Source organism: Pan paniscus, chromosome 8 (genome assembly GCF_029289425.2).
Source record: "Pan paniscus chromosome 8, NHGRI_mPanPan1-v2.0_pri, whole genome shotgun sequence".
Taxonomy (NCBI): Eukaryota; Metazoa; Chordata; class Mammalia; order Primates; family Hominidae; genus Pan; species Pan paniscus.
Genome location: NC_073257.2, coordinates 35,022,558 through 35,047,600, shown reverse-complemented (window position 1 = coordinate 35,047,600; position 25,043 = coordinate 35,022,558). Strand labels below are relative to the sequence as shown.

The 25,043-nt window shown below is 37.0% G+C and overlaps 1 protein-coding gene across 9 annotated transcripts in view; it reads right to left on the bottom strand.

Annotated features, from left to right (window-relative positions):
- The window catches only part of SPAG6 (sperm associated antigen 6), a 73,627-nt gene extending 49,213 nt beyond the window's left edge, over positions 1–24,414 (bottom strand). For 4 of the 9 annotated variants that reach the window (XM_055092476.2, XM_055092477.2, XM_055092478.2 and 1 more), the window contains exons 1-3: positions 21,849–24,414; positions 21,439–21,762; positions 2,473–2,639 (exon numbers count right to left, since the gene is read on the bottom strand). In XM_055092476.2, the coding sequence (XP_054948451.1) occupies positions 2,473–2,639; positions 21,439–21,762; positions 21,849–21,873 (516 nt within the window). In that variant the 5' untranslated portion in view covers positions 21,874–24,414. Of the gene's footprint in view, positions 1–2,472; positions 2,640–6,615; positions 6,728–7,946; positions 8,045–18,519; positions 19,479–21,438; positions 21,765–21,848 lie in introns of those variants that run through there. The other 5 variants (XM_003821388.5, XM_034930097.3, XM_008974842.4 and 2 more) reach the window with 2 other exon arrangements.
- Positions 24,415–25,043: the final 629 nt, after the last annotated feature.

Sequence of the window (25,043 nt, the reverse complement as noted above, 5' to 3'; positions counted from 1 at the left end):
TAATATTGATACAATGAAAATTACAGGAGAAAAAACACATCAAGTACATCTTAAACATAGTATATCTTAAAAATCAGTATATGTTGCTAATATAAGAAATATGCTATATTAGTACTGATGTTTTTGATCTGACATATTTTCTTTAGTTTCTTAAATTATATAAGTAACCAAATTTCTACTAATTTACTCTAAATATTAGTGTAGAGTTTTGAAGTAGGTTTCCATAGATTATTTTCTTACAAATGTGGGGAAAAAATGGTGATACATTTATTTTCATTACCTTAGCTAACTTGACTTTTTATACTGCAGAATTGTCAAATTTACAGACCATTTATGGGTATCAATAGTCACTATTAATTCCAGTGCCTATAACTAACACTTTCTGATCTCATTCCCTCTTTCTCCTAATTTTCACTTCCCCCAAATTCCTAACACTCTTCTCTTCCATTCCTCATCAAAAGAAATGCCAAAAAAAAAAAAAAAAAAACCCAGCAAAACCACAGGACTTTGTACCTCATAAAGAGGAGATTAAATCTCCTGTGAGAAATGACTTAAAGGCTGGGAGGTGAGGGAGACAGAAGCTTGTGCAAAGGCTTCGTGTTTTCGCTGCCTCCTCACTTTTCTGCTGTAGTGCTTTTTTGTCTCTCTACAACTAATTAACATTTATTCAACTTAGAAAACTTCTACTGAAAATCTTCTACGTGGGATACCAGAATACAGACTCTGCTCTCAAAAGAAAGAGCTAAGAGTCCAAGAGGAAGAAAGCCCAACAGTATTTGATGATAGAAGGAATATCCACAAGAAAAATAAAATTTCTGTGACTCCTTGTAGAGCTATAACAAGCATTAGTAAGTGACTCTCTCATCTATAAATATAAGGAAAATTTCTGCACCATTAGGATTTATTTTTATTCTGGCAAAATACACATAACATGAAATTTACCATTTTAACCATTTTAAAGTATACAATTTAGTGGCATTTAGTGCATTCACAATGTTGTGCAACCATCACCACTGTATAGTTCTAGACTATTATCATCAACCCAACAAGAAACTTCTTACAAATAAAGCAGTCAATTCCCATTCCCTTCTCCTTTCAGCCCCTGGCAACCACTAATCTGCTTCTGTCTCTATGGATTTACATATTCTGGATAGTTCATATAAATGGAACCATACAATCTGTGGCCTTTTGTGTCTGGCTTTTTGCACTTAGCATATGTTTTTATGGGTCATCCATGGTGTAGCATTTATCAGTACTTTATTCCTTTTATGACTAATAATCCATTGTACGGATACACAACATTTTGTTTACCCATTCATCTGTTGATCGAATTAGGTTGCTTTCACCTTTTGGCTATTGTGGATGCTGCTGCGATGAATATTTGTATGCAGGCTTTGCTGGAGCATCTGTTTTCAATTCTTTTGGATATAGCTAGGAATAGAATTGCTGAGTCACGTGGTAACAAACGTTTCACTGACTGCGGACCTGCCAAAGTGTTCTCACAGTGGTTTCCCCCATTTTACATTCCTACCAGCAATGTATGAAAGTTCCAATTTCTCCATGCCCTCACCAACACTTGTTATTTTCTTTTTATCTTTTACTATGGCCACCCTAAAAGGTATGAAGTGATACCTCATTGTGGTTTTGATTTGCATTTCTTAATGACTAATGCTGTGGAGCATCTTTTCACATGCTTCTTGGCCATTTGTATATATTCTTTGGAGAAATGTCTATTTAATTCCTTTGTCCATTTTTCAATTGGCTTGTCTTTTTGTTACACAAATAGGAATTTAATCCCAAAGATATGTCAAGAAAGCTCTATCCCTAGGTTATGATAAACTAACAGAATAGAATGAGCAGTCCAAAACCTACCTACAAGTGGTCCTTAACTACTGTGAAAACCAAATAGCTGGCATTGTATAGAAATAGAAAGTGGTACCAGATAGGAGGGGGAAAAAACGGGGCACTTTCAGATAGTGCTTAACAGAGTTGACATGCCTATAACTTGGTAAAAAAGATTTATCAAACCTTCCATTACACATACTTATTCTCTTCCTCTTTTTGGTTGCTTCTCTACCCCTTGCCTCAAGGCTGTCTCTCACTATTTCCCTTAACTTGGTTTCACCAGCATATAAGGACTGCTGAGATCAACTATTTGCCTAGGGTCTACATACTTCCCTAAGACAGATCCGATAGCTTTGTTTAAAACTCTCATATATAGAAATACTGCTTTATGTATAATTCCGCCTAAAAAATCTATTTTCTCCTTATATTATCAATAATAGATAAATGGTGGTTATCAGCACCAAAGCAAAATACCCTGAAAATATGATTACATGCAGCTCAGATAATTGAAGATTGTGTTAACCCCCTAATAATTTTATGCCTACAGGCTTGCAACTGTATCCAAACTGTCACATTTTTAAAAATCTAAAACAAAAAAACATATAACTAGTTTTTTTTAATTCTTACATTCTGTTCTGCCAATGAATAAACAAGCTGTGGAAGAATGTCGCACTTCACAACAGCTTCTGCTAGGTCATCATTATAATTGGCCAGTCTCCCAAGAGCCAAAGCAGCAGTCTGTTGAATTGTTGGGACCACGTCCAGAAGAAGAGTTCTCAGCAAAGACATTACACCTGAGTTAAATTATGAAAGAACAGAAATCAGGAAAATTTAAATTAAAAAGCAAAAATACAATTCAGTATATATGCAGACAGTAAAATTAAAGGGAAAAAATCAGTAAAAATAAAACTATTCACCATAAACTAATGGAAATTTAGAAGTACCTAACTGGCCAAGACACAGAATAATACAAGCTATCATTGTTAAACATGCAGTAGAGCATGGAAATAAGAAAGGCTTTGGATTTAGGTAAGAATCCCTGATTCAGCAAGTCCTGTCTATATTACCTGATAGGGTTAATTATGAGGCATGCAGAGAAAGGTTGTAGAGTATGCTATGATGCCTAACACAAAAAAGACAGGGCTTCCTCCCAGACTTTGCAAATCTTATATTTCAAGGCTCGCTTCAAGGCCTCACCTGCGTATTATCTCCAAATAAATGTCTTGGAGATGAGGAAGTGTACTACTAGTGCTCATCATATTCATCCAAGGGTTGAATGCATAGTAGGTACATCATCATCATCACCACAACAGCAACAATAGTAAAAGTAGCTCATATTTATCAAGGACTTATTATATGCAAGCACTGTTCTAAGGACTTTTTTCCATAATAATTCATTTAACTTTTATAACAAAACTATGAAGCAGGCCCTACTATTATGTCTATTTTACAGATGAAAAAATTGAGGCTGAGAAAGGTTAATTGTCACACAACTAATGAATGGTAAAGTAAGGTTATAATTTATACATTTTTCATTGATAATTGTTAAATAATACATATTGAAAACTGAGGAGGTGGGAAGAGAGACACCAATAGTATTTGCATTGTGGTCATTTTACTGGATATTCCAGCTCTTTCTATTAACTTTGCCTTACTGTAAATTCTGCAAAAGAGTCGACTGCTATTTCTGTTTTAATGATGCTGTTTTAGTCTAAGATTACAAGAAATGTAATGACAGAATTCAAAATATAACAAAGTACCCCTTGACTTTCTACACTTTAATTTACACCAGTCTACTCAATTAGATATCATTAAATCTTTTCTTTAAAAATATATCCTAGTTATACACAAAAGCAAATATTACCAGTATTCTTTTATAGTATTATATGCAGAAACATTTGAAATAGAGCAAAAAGAAAACATTTACAATAACACCTAAACACTTGATCTTAGCCAAAGGTCGAGAAGCCATTATAGTAACACTTAGGATTAGACCAAAATAAAAGAGTACTAGCAAATAACCTAAGCAGAGAGCAGTGATGCTTATCACAGACACATTTAATGATGTGACCTATGGATTTTCCTAGTTTCTGGTTTTACTTAGTCATTAGTTTTGTGCCTAAGTTGGCTAGGTTAGATCATCTTCTATCACCGTTGCAGGTGTGAATCCCACGAAGGCTGGTAAGCGCTGCAGGCACACAGAGCCCCTGCCCACACTTGGGTCATAGCTCATGTTCAACAAATCCAGTGTTCATGGGTGTTGCTTATATATTATTATCTATACTGTTTGATAGAGATAATTTCTGAAATATCCACAACAAAAGTTTAAAGCACAGAACAAGGTATTAGCATGACTACTCAATGTTAACACAGGTTATTTCAGGAAAGGTGGATTTAAAAAAATTGTCCATCTCTTTGTAATTTGCTTTATTAGTTGATTCATTGTTGTTGGTTTCTTAGTGAGTAAAATACAAATAAAATAAAAATTACCATTTTAACCATTTTTAAGTTTACAGTTCAGTTGAGTTAAGTACATCCAAAATGTTGTGTGAACATCACCACTAAGAACTGCCAAACTGTTTTCCACAGCAGCTGAGCCATTTTACATTCCCATCATTTTACGAGGATTCCAATTTTTCCACATCCTAACCAGCACTTGTAATTTGCCATTTTAAAAAAATAACAGCTATCCGAATACGGATGAGCTGGTGTCTCATTGTCATTTTGATTTGCATTTCCATAGCACTAATAATGTTGAGCATCTTATGTGCTCATTGGCCATTTGTACATCTTCTTTGAAGAAATGTCAGGCCAAGCCCTGTGACCATTTTTGAATTGGGCACAGGGCTTGGCCTGACATTGTATTGTCATTATCGTCGAGCATTACGTTCTTATTTTTTGTTTTTTGGGGTTTTTTTGAAACAGAGTTTTGCTCTGTTGCCTAGGCTGGAGTGCAGGGTGCAATCATGGCTCACTGCAGCCTCAACCTCTCAGGTTCAAGCAATCCTCCCACTCAGCCTCACAAATAACTGAGTTCACTGCACCTGACTAATTTTTTTCATTTTTTGTAGAGATGGGGGTCTCACTATGTTGCCCAGGTTGGTCTCAAACTTCTGGGCTCAAGAGATCCTCCCAACTTGTCCTCCCACAGTGCTGGAATTACAGGCATGAGCCACTGTGCCTGGCCTTACTTCATATTTTTTATAATAAATATGCACTATTTTAATTAAAATAAGTCAATGCTCTAAAAAAGAAAAGCTAAATTTGTTAACATATATTTAAAGTTTCATAATAAATGCATTAATGAGGCAAAACAAGTATGCTTAGAATAGCTTTAAAGAATCACAATTAAGTTTCATGTTATTTTTTCCTGATTATTCTGGGCTTTTTATTTTGTTTTGGGGGGGGAATATATAGATATATAGATATATACATATATATCAAGTGGACACATAAATATAAATATGTTTTTATATATTTATATAAAATAAATATATATATACATAAAATAAATATATAAAATATATATATTTATATATATTTACATAGAATATATAAAATAAATATATATTTATATATATTTATATAGAATAAATATATAAAATAATATATCTATATATTTATATAAAATAAATATATGAAATAAATATATAAATAAATATATGTGCCCACTTGATATATTATGTAAAGGCAGTGGTTTATCATCTTTTGAAATTTTTCATATTGAATTATATTTTGAATTAAATCTAAAGAGCTTTGAACACATATTAAGGATTTAAGAATGAATTAATTTACCTGGCATTCTAATATTTAAGTGTTTATTATAGTATTTAATCTATCACAAATCTCCTGATTTTAAAAAATTTTAGTTTATAATTTAGAAGGAAAATATTTTGCCCACTCAAAAAGGTATTAACTATTCCATATACCCAAGGGAACTTCTTTTTCTTTTGAGACGGAGTCTCACTTACTCTGTCACCCAGGCTGGCACCATCTTGGCTCACTGCAATCTCTGCCTTCCAGGTTCCAGCAATTCTTCTGCCTCAGCCTTTTAAGTAGCTGAGATTACAGGCATGCACCACCATGCCCAGCCAATTTTTGTATTTTTAGTAGAGATGAGGTTTCCCCATGTTGGCCAAGCTGGTCTCAAAGTCCTGAGCTCAAGTGATTTACTCACCTTGGCCTCCCAAAGTGCTGGGATTACAGGAATGAGCCACCACACCTGGCTGGAATTCTCTTTTTTATATATTTTCTCCATGTTTCTATTGCATCTGGCTCACTGAATATTAATATAAGGCCAATAAAATGACTCACAATTCTCTTCCTTCTATTTCTATATCCAATGTCAAAGTTAGGCTTATATGCGATGTTTCTGCTCTATTATAATTTTCCTATATTGTTTAGTTTAGACAGTAGCACAAAGAGAATTTTGAAAAATTTTCAAATCTACAAATTTATATTAATAAAAGCTAAAGTGTCCATTTGAAATATCTGTTGGAATAACCTTATTGGAAAAGAAAATAGTCAAAAATAGTACCCCAAATTTCTAGTCCTTAAATTGCCTCTTAGTGCTTCATAATTATCAGTCCCCATGTGCTTCTCTTCCTCTAAAGAGACATGTTTTTACCTCTTACACATATTAAACATGGAGACTTTGTTATTCTAACTACAAGTTTCTCTTAAAAATACAGATAAATATGCAAGGAAACTGCATAAAAATGGTGACAATGGAAGGAAGGAAGGAAGGAAATAAAAAGAAATTTTTCTTACCTGCCTGTCCATTAGGTATCCAGAGATCCACGGTGAGTAAATGCATGGAAATTTAGAGTTCACAAATTAAAGCAGTCTGAATAGTTGCCACAATATCTGATAAACAAGGCCTCTAGTAAGGAGCAAACGACATCACTGGGGCTCACTTGAAGGACCCAACATATACTATGTAATATTATATGCAATACTAAAAATAACAATTCACATATTAAACTCAATTATCCATAAAACAATTGTCTGCTCTATAAAAACTGATTAAATTGTGTGAAAATATTTTTGAAATTTAACTTAAAGATAAATCTATACAATGCTCCCATACACATAATTTATAGCTTTGAGTTCCTTGCCTATTTTTCTTATTCTAGTGCTATACTGAAAACACTACCTTTTTTTTGTGTGTGTGACATGGTTTTGCCTTGTTGCCCAGGCTGGTCTTGAACTCCTGGACTCCCAAAGTATTGGGATTACAGGTGTGAGCCACTGTACCTGGCCTGAAAACACTGCTTTTAATTCCCACATTGCAATCCAGTTATGAAAAAAAAAACAAAACAAAAACAAGAAGACACTCAAAAATTAAAAAAAAAAAATAGCCACACTGATCCTGTCCACAGTCATTCATTCAAAAAAGATATCAGGGTTAACCACATAGCAAGCAATAGGGATACATATATGACTTAAGTTTTCTTGACACCTACTGTCAAGAAACTAATAGTCTAGTGAAGGAGATTATAAAATAGCCTCAAGACAATCACAACTCTTTCATTTAATTTGTTATAACACAATGCAGGCCAAATTATTTTATTTTGCATGCCAGTGACATATAGAAATCATCAGGAAGAAAATGTCAAGTTTTTCCAATGACAAAAAACACCTCATTCATTCTTACATTAAAGCATATAATTTATATACATATTACATCAGTCTGCTGTCTTACAAAGACATTTAACATTGCAACTTTGTTCCTTTAAAAACAAGTATCCCCCCCCTACAACGTTTACCTATGTAACAAACCTGCACATGTACCCCTGAATTCAAAATAAAAGTTAAATGAAAAATAAAACAAACAGTTTCTGCAAACTGGGCCTTCAGTCCACTTATGTCATAGTAAAGTTATCTTGTTGCCTTGGTTACCTCTAACCTGCTTTTTAAATTTTTTTTATTGTGGCAAAATATACATAACAAAATTTATCAATTAAACCATTTTAAGTGTACAATTAAGTGGCATTGAGTACATTTACAGTGTTGTGCAACCACCACCACTACCCATGTCCAGAACTTTTTCATTATCCCTAACAGAAACTCCATACCCAGCTGGGTGCTGTGACTCATACCTTTAATCCCAGCACTTTGGGAGGCCGAGGCAGGAGAATCACTTGAACCGGGGAGGTGGAGGCTGCAGTGGGCAAGGATGGTGCCACTGCACTCCAGCCTGGGTGAGAGAGTGAATGAGACTCCATCTCAAAAAAAAAATCATAAATTTATAAAATATGTTAGATATTTGTTACCATAAATTTTACAAAGCTTTAAAAATTCAAATTCCAACAGTATGCTTCATTTTAATCTAAAGCTATATTCTATGTAACCACTTACTATGAAACTGCTACTATAGTTCATTCAAGTTTTACAACAAGTGATTTTTGCACAAAATTAACCAATTACACAGTAAAGGATTCACCTTTCACTGTCAATATTACCATCTGACTCAGGCATTCTTTCTGGGGTCCAGTAAGAAATAATATAATAGAAACTTCATGCTTTACAAATAGAAGGAAGGTTACATGACTGTCCATGTTGAGAGGCAACAGAGTAAGGTGGTTAAAAGCATGAATCTAGAGGAAAACTAATTGGGTTCAAATCTGGACTCTGCCACTTCCTAGCTGAGGGACCTTGGCAAGACTACTTAACATCTCTGTGCCTCAGTTCTCTCAAATTCTAGGACTACTCACAAAGTTACTGTGAGAATTAGATAAAATTTCTAAAGTTCTAGGAAGATTAGAACAAAATAAACACCATCAAGTGCTTGATAAATAAAAATGCTAAAGAAATCAGTTCCCGAAAACTGGCTAGCCATATGTAGAAAGCTGAAACTGGATCCCTTCCTTACTCCTTATACAAAAATTAATTCAAGATGGATTAAAGACTTAAACGTTAGACCTAAAACCATAAAAACCCTAGAAGAAAACCTAGGCATTACCATTCAGGACATAGGCATGGGCAAGGACTTCATGTCTAAAACACCAAAAGCAATGGCAACAAAAGCCAAAATTGACAAATGGGATCTCATTAAACTAAAGAGCATCTGCACAGCAAAAGAAACTACCATCAGAGTGAACAGGCAACCTATAAAATGGGAGAAAATTTTCGCAACCTACTCATCTGACAAAGGGCTAATATCCAGAATCTACAATGAACTCAAACAAATTTACAAGAAAAAAACAAACAACCCCATCAAAAAGTGGGCGAAGGATATGAACAGACACTTCTCAAAAGAAGACATTTATGCAGCCAAAAAACACATGAAAAAATGCTCACCATCACTGGCCATCAGAGAAATGCAAATCAAAACCACAATGAGATACCATCTCACACCAGTTAGAATGGCGATCATTAAAAAGTCAGGAAACAACAGGTGCTGGAGAGGATGTGGAGAAACAGGAACACTTTTACACTGTTGGTGGGACTGTAAAGTAGTTCAACCATTGTAGAAGTCAGTGTGGCGATTCCTCAGGGATCTAGAACTAGAAATACCATTTGACCCAGCCATCCCATTACTGGGTATATACCCAAAGGACTATAAATCATGCTGCTATAAAGACACATGCACACGTATGTTTATTGTGACACTATTCACCATAGCAAAGACTTGGAACCAACCCAAATGTCCAACAACGATAGACTGGATTAAGAAAATGTGGCACATATACACCATGGAATAGTATGCAGCCATAAAAAATGATGAGCTCATGTCCTTTGTAGGGACATGGATGAAGCTGGAAATCATCATTCTCAGCAAACTATCGCAAGAACAAAAAACCAAACACCGCATATTCTCACTCATAGGTGGGAATTGAACAATGAGAACACATGGACACAGGAAGGGGAACATCACACTCTGGGGACGGTTGTGGGGTGGGGGAAGGGGGGAGGGATAGCTTTAGGAGATATACCTAATGCTAAATGACAAGTTAATGGGTGCAGCACACCAGCACAGCACATGTATACATATGTAACAAACCTGCACATTGTGCACATGTACCCTAAAACTTAAAGTATAATAATAATTAAAAAAAGAGAAAAAAATCAGTTCCCTAAATTTACTATATTTTCATCCACATAATTTTATTATTAGTGAATGACTCATTAATTAATACCATCCATTGTAATTAAGAACTATTAAAGGTTCAGTGGACCCATAGTTAGAGGCTTTTCTTACCATACATTTTTGAATTACTCTTGAATGAGTAATTCATTCAAGATATATCTATCAAGAATATACACAGTATTAAAAACACAATTGTCCTTGACCTCAAGGAACTTCTAAACGTGTTGTGACAGATAATCCCAACATGCTATGATGTATGCCACTATAGGAGAAGTAGAGAGAGCTCTGCAAACATACAACAGAGCATCTAACCCAGGCTTGGAGGGACATGGGGAGGCAACACAGGGGAAAGTGACACTGAAGTTAAGATCTGAAGGCTCTCAGGCAGACTTTGCCAGCCTGCTGAAAAACTGGAGGGGATGGAGAGAAAGGATTGAAGAGTATTGCACCCAGAAGGAATGGTATAAACAAAGAGCAAAAAGAGTTTCATATGTTGACAAAACTGAGAATGCAGTGTGACTATAGTGCAAGAAGGGAGACAGGAAGCTGGAGAAAAAGGCTAAGAGATAAATAGAGACAAAAGTCCTGAAGTATCCAATAAACTATTTTAAGTATTTTGAACTTTATCTGAACATTGATGTCAGTGCAGTGACAGGATCAAAGTCACAGTTTGTAAAGAAGGATCACTCTGATTACAGTAGGGAAAAAGGATGACAAGGGACAAGATGAGAGGCAGGGAAGACCACTTAGGAAACTATCATAGTTACTGAGCCAGATATGAAGATAGCCTGGAGAATGGTAATGGCAAAAGGAAAGGTGAAAGTGAAAGGTCTAAGGAGATATTCAGAAGACAAACTGATTATTGGAAAGGAATCAGTGATATTTCCAAGTTTCTGGTTTGGTCAAAGGATGTATAGTTGTTGCCCACTGTTGAAGAAGCCTCAGTAAATTCATACTGGCTTGAAACATAAAATGGGAGGAGTGAGGTAGCAAGAGATAAAGCTAAGAAGTTTACTTGGGGTCAGATCAAATTTGGCTGTAGGCCAAACTAAGATTTTCTGATTTTATTTTAAGGGAAAAGGAAAGTCACTGGGGAGCTTTACTGTTTGCCCCACTTACTCTCAGGGAAATTAATAAAAATGAAAACTTTGAATAATTCCAGGTCCACCATGTATAGCTGTGCAGGATGTGTACTGCACAAATAGAAGGAATGCCGTTCACATAGATTGATATAAATGGCACCCCTGAAGTTGTGCAAAGCACAGCACAGCAGCCATCCTTGACACAGCATGTTAAATGGTTCTCTAGTTTGTGTGAATAAATGTCTTATATCCTCAGTAAAATAATAAACCTCTCTAGGCCAGACCTTATGTTTTAAACTTCTTTTCTATTCTTCAAGTGACCTAGCATAGGTAATTTGTAATTTGTTCTCAATAATACAGCTAGCCCAACACTTGTGCTAATGGACCTAGAAACTACCATCCACTTTGATTTTACTACTACAACCATTACATATTCTCCTGTTACAGTGTAAGTCTAATTATACTTATCATCCTTACTCTAATAGATTTTTAAATATTTCTATAACAAATTATGATATTTATATGATGATTTTTACTGAACCAAGTTTCACAACACTGATGAATTGTATAACATGTTCTCATTTCCTTCACTGGTCATTTTTTATTTAAAATTATTTGTGTTCCTCCCCTGCCTGTTTTTAGAATAAGAATTTTCAGGCCTTGATTTGGTTTCTCCCAGCCTTTATTGATTATATACCTCTGGCCATTGTTCCTGCATTTGATTAAGAAATCACAAATTTTGGTATCACATATCTGTTTGCCTTGTTTTCTTGAAATACTTTTTCAGACATAAAGTCAATTGTGATTTAGGGTGTTATCCCTTATAACACACAAAAAGTCTTGCAATTTATCTAAAGTGTCAGATTGAATCACAAAAAGTATGGCCTTTTTACATAGAATTCAATTGTAATAGTAAATAATTCAAGAAACTATTATGAGCAAAATAATCTGTTTTCTCCTTTGAAATTTATTCTCATTAGCTATAGTATCTTCCAAGTTTTGTTTGGTGATTCAGTGTTGATTCAGTTGTTTGTGAGTAAAGGACTACCATATCTGATATATCATTTTTTAGTGGAAGGGCTGAGAGGAAGGTGGGATGGGGACCAGCACATCATAAATTCATTCACTTATTTAGCAAACACTTATATAGCATTTCCCATGTGCCAGGTACCTCTCTAAGAAATTTACAAATAGTAACCCATGTAACCCTCATTACAATCCAATGAGGTAGATGCTCTTCATGGCTCGCGTCTATGCTCTCCGGTTTCTCCTCCCTACTGTCTATCACAGCCCATTTGCCAAGAAAAACTGGCCTATGTGCCAGGTTTGGAATGTATACCAAAGGGTATATAGTCTGTTGAATTCACATTATTTCTACCATTAGCATTAATCATAACTGTCTTCCATTGTTACTGTATGAAACCAAAATTTAATTCATTTTTCTAGTGCAACTGTCTGACTTTTTTTTTTTTTTTTCTGAGACGGAGTCTCGCTCTGTTGCCCAGGCTGGAGTGCAGTGGCGCGATCTCAACTCACGGCAACCTCCGCTTCCCGGATGCCTCAGCCTCCCGAGTAGCTGGGATTACAGACGCCTGCCACCACACCTGGCTAATTTTTGTATTTTTAGTAGAGATGGGGTTTACCATGTTGGCCAGGCTGGTCTCAAACTCCTAACTTCAGGTGATCCACCCACCTCAGCCTCCCAAAATGCTGGGTTATAGGCGTGAGCCACCGTGCCTAGCCAGCCGTCCCTTGATTAGGTCCCAGCCACCACCATCTGTCTGTGAGATTCTCAACTGAGTGAGAATGTAGAACATGAAAGCTATGCGAAGTTGGATTTGCATTATACTCTAGATAAAATGATTGGAACTTAACATATTTACAATTACATGAGGAAATATAAAATGGGCTTTTAATATAGTTTTCAAATTAACATGTTAGTTCCCCATATCCAAATCTTTCTTTCCAGCTATCTGTCTCCTGAGCCCTAGCACTCTACATCACCACAGTCACTGACGCATGGATATCTCAGACACGCTTCAACCACTAAAGAGTAAAATCACAATTTCTCTCTGCTCTTTGCATCCTTTCTCTACAGATGAATGGTGCTAATGTGTCCAAGCAACCAGAAGTCCAGGAGGCATCTTGAAGTCATCTCTCACCTTACCTGCCCCAATCCCTACTCCTAAGTCACCAAGTCCTGCAGATGTTACCCCTTTAACATTTCTTATCAAACATGACTGCTATAGCAAAAATGAGCACCCAGTCTCCTGATCCTGATTTAATCCCCTCCTATCTACTCTCCAAAAGACTGCTAAAATTGCCTTTCTAAAACACAAAGTGGATCCCGTGACTCTTCCAATTAAAACACTTCAATGGCTTTCCATCAATTCCAGGAGAAATCTAAACTTCATACGAGGCCCTTCATAATTAGACTTGTTTCTTCTCCAACCATGACTGACTCTCCTCTCCTTGCCCTATTACCCTGAGCTCCAGTCATAACTAAACATTGGCCTTTTCCATGAGTACCACCTTTTCTCTTGTCTTTGTGCCTTTACACATAACGTTCCCTCTACCTGAATGCCATTTTATCTGGCTAACTCCTAGGAAATTCAGCACAGTATCTGTGTGATTACATACCTCCTCCTAGATGTCTCCCTTGTACGATATCCCTCATTCCCAAATCTTGAGTAAGGTGCCCTTCGAATAAACAATTATTTATTTATATGTCTTTCCATTAGCAAATAAGCCACTTAAGCACAGGGACTATGCCTCCGATTTTTGCATGGTCCGCATCTAAACATCCATCTGATACTTGGACACTCAATAAATGTGAATAGAATAATGAATAAACCAGCTGTGGAAATTAATGTGCAATTTTCTCTCTTTTCAGGTAAATTTTAGTTAAAATAAAAGCAAAATGGGTGATATTGTGTTCACAGTTGTTTTCTTTTTAGGTACAAGAAGTCAGGTACGTGCGTAGCACTTTAACATAAATTCATAAAGTTTTAAGGAACTCAAGTGGGTCATTCAAACTGTTTCCTCACCTAAAATCACCCCATACCATATAGACAAAACTCTATTTTAATTTGAAAGTCTTTTTAGAGAGCTGCCAATGTTGAATTAGTCCTGCCTTCTCTAACTAATGTGTTTTCTCTTTTACAGTAAATACCTAATTACATCCATCTGTTTGCAGAAGACTGCAATCAGGAATGGGGCAGCACAGAGAATAAACAGGACAGTACTAACAGGATTATCTGCTCCAAGAGTTTTCATGGGTAACATGTGAAGAGAAAATGTATGGAAAGCAATCAGTTTGAAAATCTATCTTTAGATAGAATTAATGTTTTATTTTATTCACACTTCACTACTGTAAAATATTTGAAATAGTTTACTCCAAAATATTAATATATGTATACAAAGGTACAGTCCCACCTCCCCTATGTAGTGGGAAGGAGAACTGATATTTTATCAGAAATGTAGGTTAAAGATAGCTGCTGCAACTGAGTTCTGAACAGAGCACTGAGTTTCCTGGCAGCAAAAGTAAAAAGGAGAACACTTTGTGAAATAAAAATAAGCAGGAACTTTTTTTCCCTGAAATTTCATATCTAGCACCTATATATTATATATTATATATTATACCTATACCATGTAATAATAAATATTTTGTTGCTGGGTGCGGTGGCTCATGCCTGTAATCCCAGCACTTTGGGAGGCCAAGGCGGGTGGATCACCTGAGGTCAGGAGTTCAAGACCAGCCTGGTGAAACCTCGTCTCTACTAAAAATACAAAAATTAGCTGGGCGTGGTGGCACATGCCAGTAATCCCAGCTACTAGGAAGGCTGAGGCAGGAGAATCACTTGAACCCGGGTGGTGGAGGTTGCAGTGATCAGAGATCTCACCACTGCACACCAGCCTGGGCAACAAGAGTGAAACTCCGTCTCAAATAAATAAACAAATAAATATTTGTTGAATATGCAAGTTTATCTTCATATTAAGAATTTAACAAGACAGAAAATGTCTTCACAGATTTATAGCAGCTACTGGAAAATCTAAGCATCTATTTTTTTAAAGTAATCCCTCAATTTTTTTTAAAAAAAGGGTGATATATTATTAAACTAAGTCTACAAAGACATTTATATGGGAAACTAATATAATCTAGCCTATGAATATACTTTAATAGTGATTCTAACTTGACGCAGGTATAGAACACAGAACATTTAGAAAAGTGAATAGAGATCATTTCATTTAGACACACACACACACACACATACACGCACACACACATATCACTTGTTTTCAGCATGACTTTTTTTTTTTTTAGACGGAGTCTCGCTCTGTCGCCCAGGCTGGAGCACAGTGGCGCGATCTCGGGTCACTGCAAGCTCCGCCTCCCAAATTCACGCCATTCTCCTGCCTCAGCCTCTCCGAGTAGCTGGGACTGCAGGCACCCACCACCACGCCCAGCTAATTTTTTGTATTTTTAGTAGAGATGGGGTTTCACCGTGGTCTCAATCTCCTGACCTCGTGATTCACCCACCTCGGCCTCCCAAAGTGCTGGGATTACAAGCGTGAGACCCCACACCCAGCCACAGCAAGACTTTTAACAGAAACTAAATAAACAATAAATTTTAAGTTGAGCCATCCTTATGAAAGAAAGCATGGAGTATATGGGAAAATCAAGATTTCACTTTGAAAATTAGGGAGGCCTGACTTGTATTCACACAGGCCATTCCACGCACTACAAGACAAGGCCAAATTTTTTCTCAAGATGTAGCCCTGAATTTCTCCTAAGGCTAGTACAACCACTCAATAGAAATCCAAAAGTTCTGCCCCCGTGAACAAAAAGTACTTTACACAAAGCATGATTAAAAAGCAAGAAATGTTAAGTATATACTCACATCAATCAATCAACAAACACCAAGTGACTCCCACTTCACTGTATTCTACCCCTGGGTGTTTTCAAAAGCCCAGGAGAGCAGTCAGTAAGTCACAGGCAGCTGACAGCCCAGGGCTCTGAAAAATTCTCCTCTAGCCTGCACTTCATGCAGACAGGGTCTCAGTCCAAGGTAGTCTCTGCAGGACTACCTCGGTTCCCAACTTCCGGTGGATTACAAACTTTCCTCTGCGTGCGTTAAAAGAGCTCCTGGTTTGATTAAGATTCTAATTAGAAGCCCAAGGAAGCCTAAAGGCCCTCTAGAGTTCTGAGGCCAGCTTAAACACTAAATACTACTCCCACTCCCTCAAACCTGGAGGAATTTATCAATTAAAGTTAGCCCTCTGTATCTGGCCTCCACTCAAACTCCACGATAGTCCTCAAAGAGACCTCCAAAGCCACCAAATTTTCCAGTTATTGGACAGCCATTGGTACTCAAATACCTAAAGACAGGACTTGTTTCAACAGTTAAAACCAAGGTTTATTAGGAATTCCTAGAATCACATAAAACAGTTTACTAATACGTACAAGTTAAAGTAGAAATAGCACAAAATGAGGCAGTATTAAAAATGAGTTCTAGTTCCAGTTTGGGGCCTAACTCACTTTGTGAAGAGAACAATTATCCAACCTGTGGATGTGAAAACAATTACTACTTCCAAAAACTTTTCTTCCTCATTCAGTTACTCCTTCCTTCATCCTATTTAATCATTTTGATTATGCTATGCATGGAATTTATGCATAGCATAATGGAGTTAGTGGGTTTAGTGGGGAAAACAAAAATACTGGGAGCAAGGGTACCATAAACCAAGAGATTTAATTTACTGTGAGGGCTCAGGCAAGATTTCCTTGAGGCATCAACACCAAAACAGAGCCATAAAGACTGAGTAGAAATTAGTTAGTCAAATAAGTATAGGGAAAGATTTCAGGCAGAAGTGCAAAGGTCCTGAAACCTCATTCAAATGTAAAGTAGGATTATGGCATACCTAAATAACTTTTCAAAAACTTTTGAAAATATCAAAACTTTAATCTGTAAAATTTAACCTATGAAATTTGCTATTTGTAAGCCTTCTTATAGGCTCATCTACAGCTTAGATTTTTTTTTAATTGTCCATTTTTTTTCTAAGGAAACAATTAGAGCCTAACCCTGACTCTATTATTTTCTACTATATACCAATGCTCAGCTAACAAAACAGATCAATGTCCATGTAGGAACAGTGGTTTGGAACACAGAATAAAATTCTGACTGAGCTTTTGTTTTTAGAACTTATTGTTTGGTGCATACAAAGCCAGAATGTGTATAGCTCCTTGGCATATTTTCCACTTAAGCATATGTAGCAAACCTCTCTATCCCTATCTTTTAAAAAGAAGTCAGTGTTTTGAGTTAATTATCATTCGTATTCACAACTGTTAAGACTCCTTCTATATCAAAAAAAGAAAGTCAAATTTAAATAGCATGATTGGTTAAATTTTTTGTAGTTGCTTTGTTAATTTTTTCAGTTTCAATATCCTTTGAAACAGCAGGTTTGTAAGAGGATCATAGCACATGTACATATCAAGGTATGTCTTAAATACATGATAAATGCTTACTCAGGGCTTTTCCTTCTCATAGCATGTTAAGAGGTACTAGATAGTTAATCTGGAGCTTTTACCCTGCTCCAGATACATGTAATCTAAAATTACTTTATGTCAACAGCATATTTGACTTATTTTCTTGAATTCTGAACCCATTAAGTTGCCTCAATCTGAAAATTAGCTTCATACAGGTGCACATTTAAAGTGTTACGCAAACTTATTTATTCCTACTCTTCTGAAAATGTGCATAACTACTGATTTGCTATGTTCTACTATAGGTTGTAATATGTAAAACTTTGAGTAATATTTTAAACTTTACCCCATTTATATAAATAGCTGGTTCAGGAAAAGTGTATTTTATATAGCTAAGTTTAAAAGTCATTTTCTTGGAGCTTCTATTAGTGTATTTCAAAAGACCTCCTAAACAGAACTAAAAGTGGCCTGGTGTTCCAGTAAGCCACAAAACATGTTTCTTATATTTTATAACTAACAAAACACCTCCAATTGCTGAAATTTTACAATTGGTAGAAGTAACAATATATTATCTCTACTATTACAGTCATGTGTTACTAATTATTCAGACGGGAAGTATCAAAATTTGTTTTTAAATAGCTGCAAGAGGTAATGGTTCAAAGATAGAGAATTTGAGAGTACATAAAGAAATTTTATAACAGACATTAAACTTTTTAATTGTTCATATGAGTTCTTTTAATTTAGAGGAATAAAACCTCAGTGAGGAAAAAAAAAACACCTCAAGGTTATAGATGCTTTGTACACAGTTCTTTCTAGTAATAATTTTGTTTAGAAATCAAACTTACTACCCAGGCGTGGTGGCTCAGGCCTTTAATCCCAGCACTTTGGGAGGCTGAGGCGGGTGGATCATTTGAGGTCAGGAGTTCGAGACCAGCCTGGCCAAACATGGTGAAAACCCTTCTCTATTAAAAAAACAAAACAAAACAAAGCAAAAATTAGCCAGGTGTGGTGGTACGCACCTATAATCCCAGCTACTCAGGAGGCTGAGGCAGGAGAATCACTTGAGCCTGGGAGGCAGACGTTGCATTGAGCTGAGATAGCACCACTGCACTCCAGTCTGGGCGACAGAGTGAAACCCTGTCTCGAAAACAAAAAAGAAGGAAATCAAACTTAATCTTTTCCAAATAACTCTGAAGAAAAGATCTTGCAACATACTTTGTCTGCTTTGGCAATTACTTTGGACATATTTAATAAAGCAAATTCTCTTATTAGTGTATAAAAAACACAATAAAAAAGATTGGAGACTTAAAATGAAATAAAAACTCCATTGACAATTTTCACCTTTAATATTCCTTTCACATAGAATAAATTCGAAAATTCTTAACAAGGGAATTACTGGTTTGATCATGATAGCCATATGGAAAATATTTTTTACATTATCTTGGATCCATGATATATATTTACTTAGCATATTGGAGGGAAAAATGAGAAAACAAACAAAATCTTCCAGGTATGTAGACAGTATGTCAAAGTCAGGAGTAAAATGCATTGGTATCTGAAGCTACCAAATGAAGGCATTTGACTGAAAAAAAGTTTGACCATAATGTATAATTGATTTACACATACTGAGGCTCATTCTAAAGCACTTTTTTAAAATTGTAATTTTTTAAAAGAACAAATCATTTGAACGGTTAAGTAAACTGACCATTAAGAAAGAAAACTGGCCGGGCGCAATCCCAGTGCTTTGGGAGGCCAAGGCGGGTGGATCACAAGGTCAAGTGATCGAGACCATCCTGGCCAACATGCTGGAACCCAGTCTCTACTAAAAGTACAAAAATTAGCTGGGCATGGTGGCGCACACCTGTAGTCTCAGCTACTCAGGAGGCTGAGGCAGGAGAATCGCTTGAACCTGGGAGGCGGAGGTTGTAGTGAGCCGAGATCACGCCACTGCACTCTAGCCTGGCAACAGAGCAAGACTCTGTCTCAAAGAAAAAAAAAAAAAGAAAGAAAAGTTTTCATAACAAAGTTTACAGGTTCTTTTTTAATCAAAAGAATAAATACATTGAAATATTCATTATGTCTGTATTTAAAATTGCTAAAGGAATGCTTGAATTGTATCTCGATAACATGAAATTTGTTAAAAATAAGTCCCTCAGGAAAAGAAACATTTTAGCATGCTACCCAGATATTAGTCAAGTGCAGAGAATTTCATAACATAAAGTTATATTCCTTTCGTATTCGTCTTTCCTAAGCCAGACCATAAGTGTAGAATCTTATATCTAAGCCACTTATACAGTCAATTTGGATTACATTCCATTGTGAAGTCTACATTGCACTCTTATGGGAGGAGCTAACCTGCCACTACTCACTAAAACATGATACTCCATATCTTAAAAGTTATGTATACTTTAACATCTCAGTATTAAAATTTGAAAATAATATCAATTATTTTCCCATTTTAAAAGTTTTGGTTTGGCTATATTCATATTGTCCAGAAACTAAATCTTTGTTAAGTACTAAGTGTCCATTCACAAAGGTCATTGAGAGGGACTGAGAGAAAAAACTTTAAAAGTTTACACTTTAAAATTACTTTTAAATACACTTCTAAAATGTAACATGTTCTAATACCTTAGTCTGTGTTAGTCTGTGTATATGAAATACTGTGTGCCCGGTATTGTTCTGGGTACTTGGAGGAGTACGGGTGCATACACACACACACAGAATACAGAAAATCAACCCATATAAAACAACTATACAACAAAGGATTATCAATTCTGAAATGACAAAATTTTAGAAATGGAGAAGAGATTAGTGGTTGTCCAGGGTTAGGGATAACAGGAGGTGTGTGTGGCTATAAAAGGGCAACAGAGAGGATCCTTGTGACAATGAAAGTGTTCTGTATCTTGACTGTGCTGGTGGTGGATACGCACGGAATAAAATTCTATAGGACAAAACACACACACACACGAACAATTAAAAGGAGGAAATCTATATAAGATCAACAAATTTTTATCAATGTCAATGTCCTCCTTGTGATATTGCACTACAGTTTTGAAAAATGTTACCATTGGGGAAACTGAGTAAAGGGTACACGGGATCTCTCTGTATTATCCCTTACAGTTGTGAATCTACAATTATTTCAAACTAAAATGCGTTTAGAAGATTATAAAATATACTTTATTGTAATACATGCCCCCCAATAAAAACACACAAGGAATAAATGCCAAAAATCCTAGTGACAAAACGAAGTATCACATAGGTGCAGTAGTAATTCCCCTCAAAGAAACCCAGAGTAATCATTACACCTAAGTATTCTTGCTGTCAACATGTTAATTGTTTAAATTATGTGTTAGTTTTAAAGATCACATCCTATAAACTGAAGATTTCTCATGACACAGTAGTGATAAAATGCTACCTTACAGTTCAGATGGTGGTAGAATCATCCGAAAAAAAAGAAGAAAGAAGAAAAGAAGAAGAGGAAGAAGAAGAAGAAGAAAGAAGAAGAATAAGAAGAAGAAGAAGAAGAAGAAGAAGAAGAAGAAGAAGAAGGAGAACCATTTTCTCTTATCAGTTTATGTTATGAGATAAGAAGATCTCTCTCCCTCCCTCTCCCCCTCTCTCCCCCTCTCACATCTGCAAGAGTCCGGACTGAGGAGTAGAATGAACGCGCCATAAGGATTTCGCAAAGTCTGGTCTCTACCTACTTGGAATTTCTTGGAAAAGATTCAAGCATATCATTCCCCTTTCACTAAAGCAAGACGAGAAATCACGTCTAAACCACTGGAATTGCTTTGCTGTGAGGAAGTCGAAGGTGATCAAAGGCAGGGTGGCATGCAAAATGGCACTTGGATAAAATGGGTCTCATTAGGGTAGAGTCCCATTCACGTAAAATGACTCCAGGCAATTCCTAGGGCCTCGACTTTCAACCTGACACTTGCCTGTGTGCAATGAAGATGGAAATAGGGACAACGCGCACCTCCCACACGCATCTGGAAGCTTCACCCTCTCGGCCTGACCCCCAAAGACCCGCTGAAAAGAATGGATGCTTTTGCGAACTCCGGTCCCCACACTGCGGCTCCCCAAGAGCTCCACGGGCAGGGCAGCGGGGCGGAGGCGTCGGGGACTCAGTGCGCGGGAGGCAACGCGGGTTCGGGCTCCGGGCTCACCCGCGTTCTGCAGCGTCTCGATGTTTTGGGGTCTAGTCGCCAGCTCCGCCACCATCTGCACGAACTGGGTCCTGGCCTTCTGGTATTGCTCGAACACTGCGGGAGAGAGAGTCGGTGGAGCCCACCGCACCCGGGTCTCCTCGCCGCCAGCTAGTTAGGGCACCTGCCCGCCTCGGCCCTACCTTGCAGCACCTGCCTCTGACTCATGGCGCCCCCGCCGCCGTCTGCCCTCCTCGAGCTCTGCGGGGAAGCGGCTCGGCCTGCGAGTCCACCAAGGGGGCGATCGTGGCGACGACTCGGCCTCCGACGGGAGCCGCTTCTCTGTGTACCCGCGTCTCCCGGGCAACCTACCGGAACCGGAACGCGGCCGTCTTGCTGCAACGGCCAGTCCCGGGCGTGACGTCACGGCCGCGGTGCCTGGGCGCACTGAGCGGGGCGGCGGCGCGAAGACGCCCGAGCTCGAGGACTCGGACTGCTGGGGCTCTCAGCGCGCCAGGCTCGCCGAGCCGCCGGGACATCGCGCGCCGTCGAGTATCCCTGCACTGCCCGGAGGTCGGAGCTCCTTACAAAGCGACCCCAGATCGCCGTGGTATCCTGACTGCGGCGCGGGTCGTGACCAAGCGCCGGGAGAGCCCCACGCGCCAAGGGAGCCTGGTTCGAGGGCAGCCAGACGAGTAAATTGCAGCCCTGGAGTTGTCTGAGCTTCGACGGTCCCGAGAAATCTCACACGTCACATTGTACAATCCGATCAACACATGAATGTCAATGCAACTTAAGTGTTGCATTGACATTTAACACTGCACTGACAGTAAAACACTGATTTAGGAATCCGTGTTTTCTTTTGTAACCCGCTGTTATATACCTGGCATTCCTGGTTTCAAGATTCCTGGAGGAGCATGACAACCATGTTCATACACTTAATTACACTGTATTGAAAGCATTTAATGAGCACTCAGAGACTCAGTGAGGAAAGCAGATGAGGAAAGGATGTGATGAATGTCCTGACTTCCCTGGCTTTCTCCTAATGACTACTAATTTTGCTGTTTCCTCACTTTTATGTGATTTGTAAATATTTTGTCTTAGTCTTTTAAATTTAGGCTTCGTTATGTTGATGAATGACATCTCCAACAGAAAAAGAGAGAGAACCTTTACCTGGAAAACCACACTTCCCTATCTTATATAACTTGAACCCTTTACCCAGTTTCTTTTAACAAAATTGAAGTACTTAGTCTATTACTGGTTTCTAGCTTGTCTTTGAAAACTATATACCAGTTGTTTCAATGACAGTTGTCAACTTTAAATGTTCCTCCATCAAAAACTACAATTTCACCAGATGTCAAGTGGATACATAGCCGCAGCTGCTGCTAAGTAGTGCCAAGACAGGAAACCCCTTGATATTTCTTCAACAGAAGGGAGCATGCAAACTTAACTGGTTCTATATTTGGAATGAGTCCTCTATATTAATCTTTGAGATCTCACCCTTCACTGAGCTCTTGATGAAGTCCTGATATTTTGTGGAGCTCCAAATAGTTGGGGAATGGTCCAGCAATCAGAGAGAAGAATAAGTGTGTTTAGTCGGGTCCCTAATACCCCCGAAGGGCAGGTACATGTCTTCTGCTTCTGCAGCTCAAAAGCCAGTGATGGCCACAATCTTTTTACTTAACTCAAAGTCGTAAGTTTTACAGTGATATCTATATTTCCCTATGGGAATATGTCCTTTAAAATTAAAGTTGTGCGTTCCCATTTAGAGACGTGGGAGGAAACAGATTGAGTAAATAATTAAGATTGCAAATAAGCCTTGTAATTTTCAGTTCCTTGTTGAATGATGAAAAAAAAATCCCCTTAAAAGTTTTTATATTTGGTTTCAGTCCTTAAACAAACAATTCAAACCCTTAAGCTACTCCAACTGCCATTTTTAGCAACTGCTTTACTATTTGTTTTCCATTTTAAAAGTGTTAAGAGCTCAATAGAGGGGGAGAGGTCTAAACCTATAAACATAACACAGTATGGGATGCTACTAAGTTCTTTGAAAACAGACGTTCAAAAGCTATGTAAATTACTTTAGAGTCTGAGTACCTGTTATTAACAATATCTTTTAGTTAAATTGTATTATTCCTGATAAAACATAATATAGGATGCCTACTTCATATTAAAGAAGCTAGATCTTTGCTCTTTATTTTAGGTTCCTTCTTAAAAAATCTTAAAAACTAAATGGAGAAATGTATGTAACACAGAGTGATTACAATATGCATATAAGTGAAATTATTAGTAATTCAAGCATAAAATATGGCAGATTACTTTTACTGACAAGAAAACCAATCTGTATTTTCTGACCCATTTTTCAATGTACTAACTCTAAAACAAAATACTATTCTGTTTTCTAAAGTTAAATGCATGTCCCATGATCACATACACACCTCTAAACTAACAGTTAAGCAATGAAAAAGAAAACAATTCAAAGGGATACTTCGGTATTTTAAAAAGTATTACAGGAAGATTACTGTTCTTAAAGTACCAGCTGACTTTAGAGATATACAATGTAACTGGCACATAAGACTATACATTTGATTGAGAATGAACCATTAGCTGAACAACTTGCAAAAAAGTGTTTCCATGAAAGGTTTGTTTGGAAGCCTTTGGCTACTTTTGTAAAAAGCTAATCATAATATGTAACTTCAAAATCACTTTTTCAAATAATTCCTCCTTTATTTATGAAAATGAGACTGAAAATGACAACAAAATAAAGCCAGTTTTAAAATCTTGTTGTTTCTCTTTGCGTACCTCCTTTGAGAATTCAGAAAATCCTATTATCATAGGAATATATGCTATACATACCTAAAAGAAGCTTTGCTAATTTTAACACCCATGTATTTTTTCTTCAGTTCCTAGCTGAATTTTAAAGATTTATATATGCTAATTAGATATTAATATCTGCATTTTAAAACTGTCATTGAGTTGAATCAAGTGTTTATATATATTCTGCATCAAGCCTAACACGTATTCATTATTAATGTGTGTCAAACACCTTGCTAATAAAAGAATGTGCCTTTCTTCCAGGACATGAAGTCTAGTAGCAGATAGACATCACTTCATTCTACCAGCATATATACCGCAGCCTGCATTCATTCAATGGGCATGCACTGCACTCTGCCACTGTTTTAAGGGCTGTAATTGCTCTAAGTGCTATTAGTGTTTTGGGGGCAAAGATGAGGGACTTATGGTAAAGTAGGCGAAGAAGTGAGAATACCTAAAACATCATTTAAATAACAAAAGGCTTCTTGTTTTTAATAAAAATTAGCTGAGTTCTATGCAGCTATGAAATTTCCCTCCCCTAAAATAATTTTTTCCCCAAAATCATTGTTAGCATTTAAGAAGGC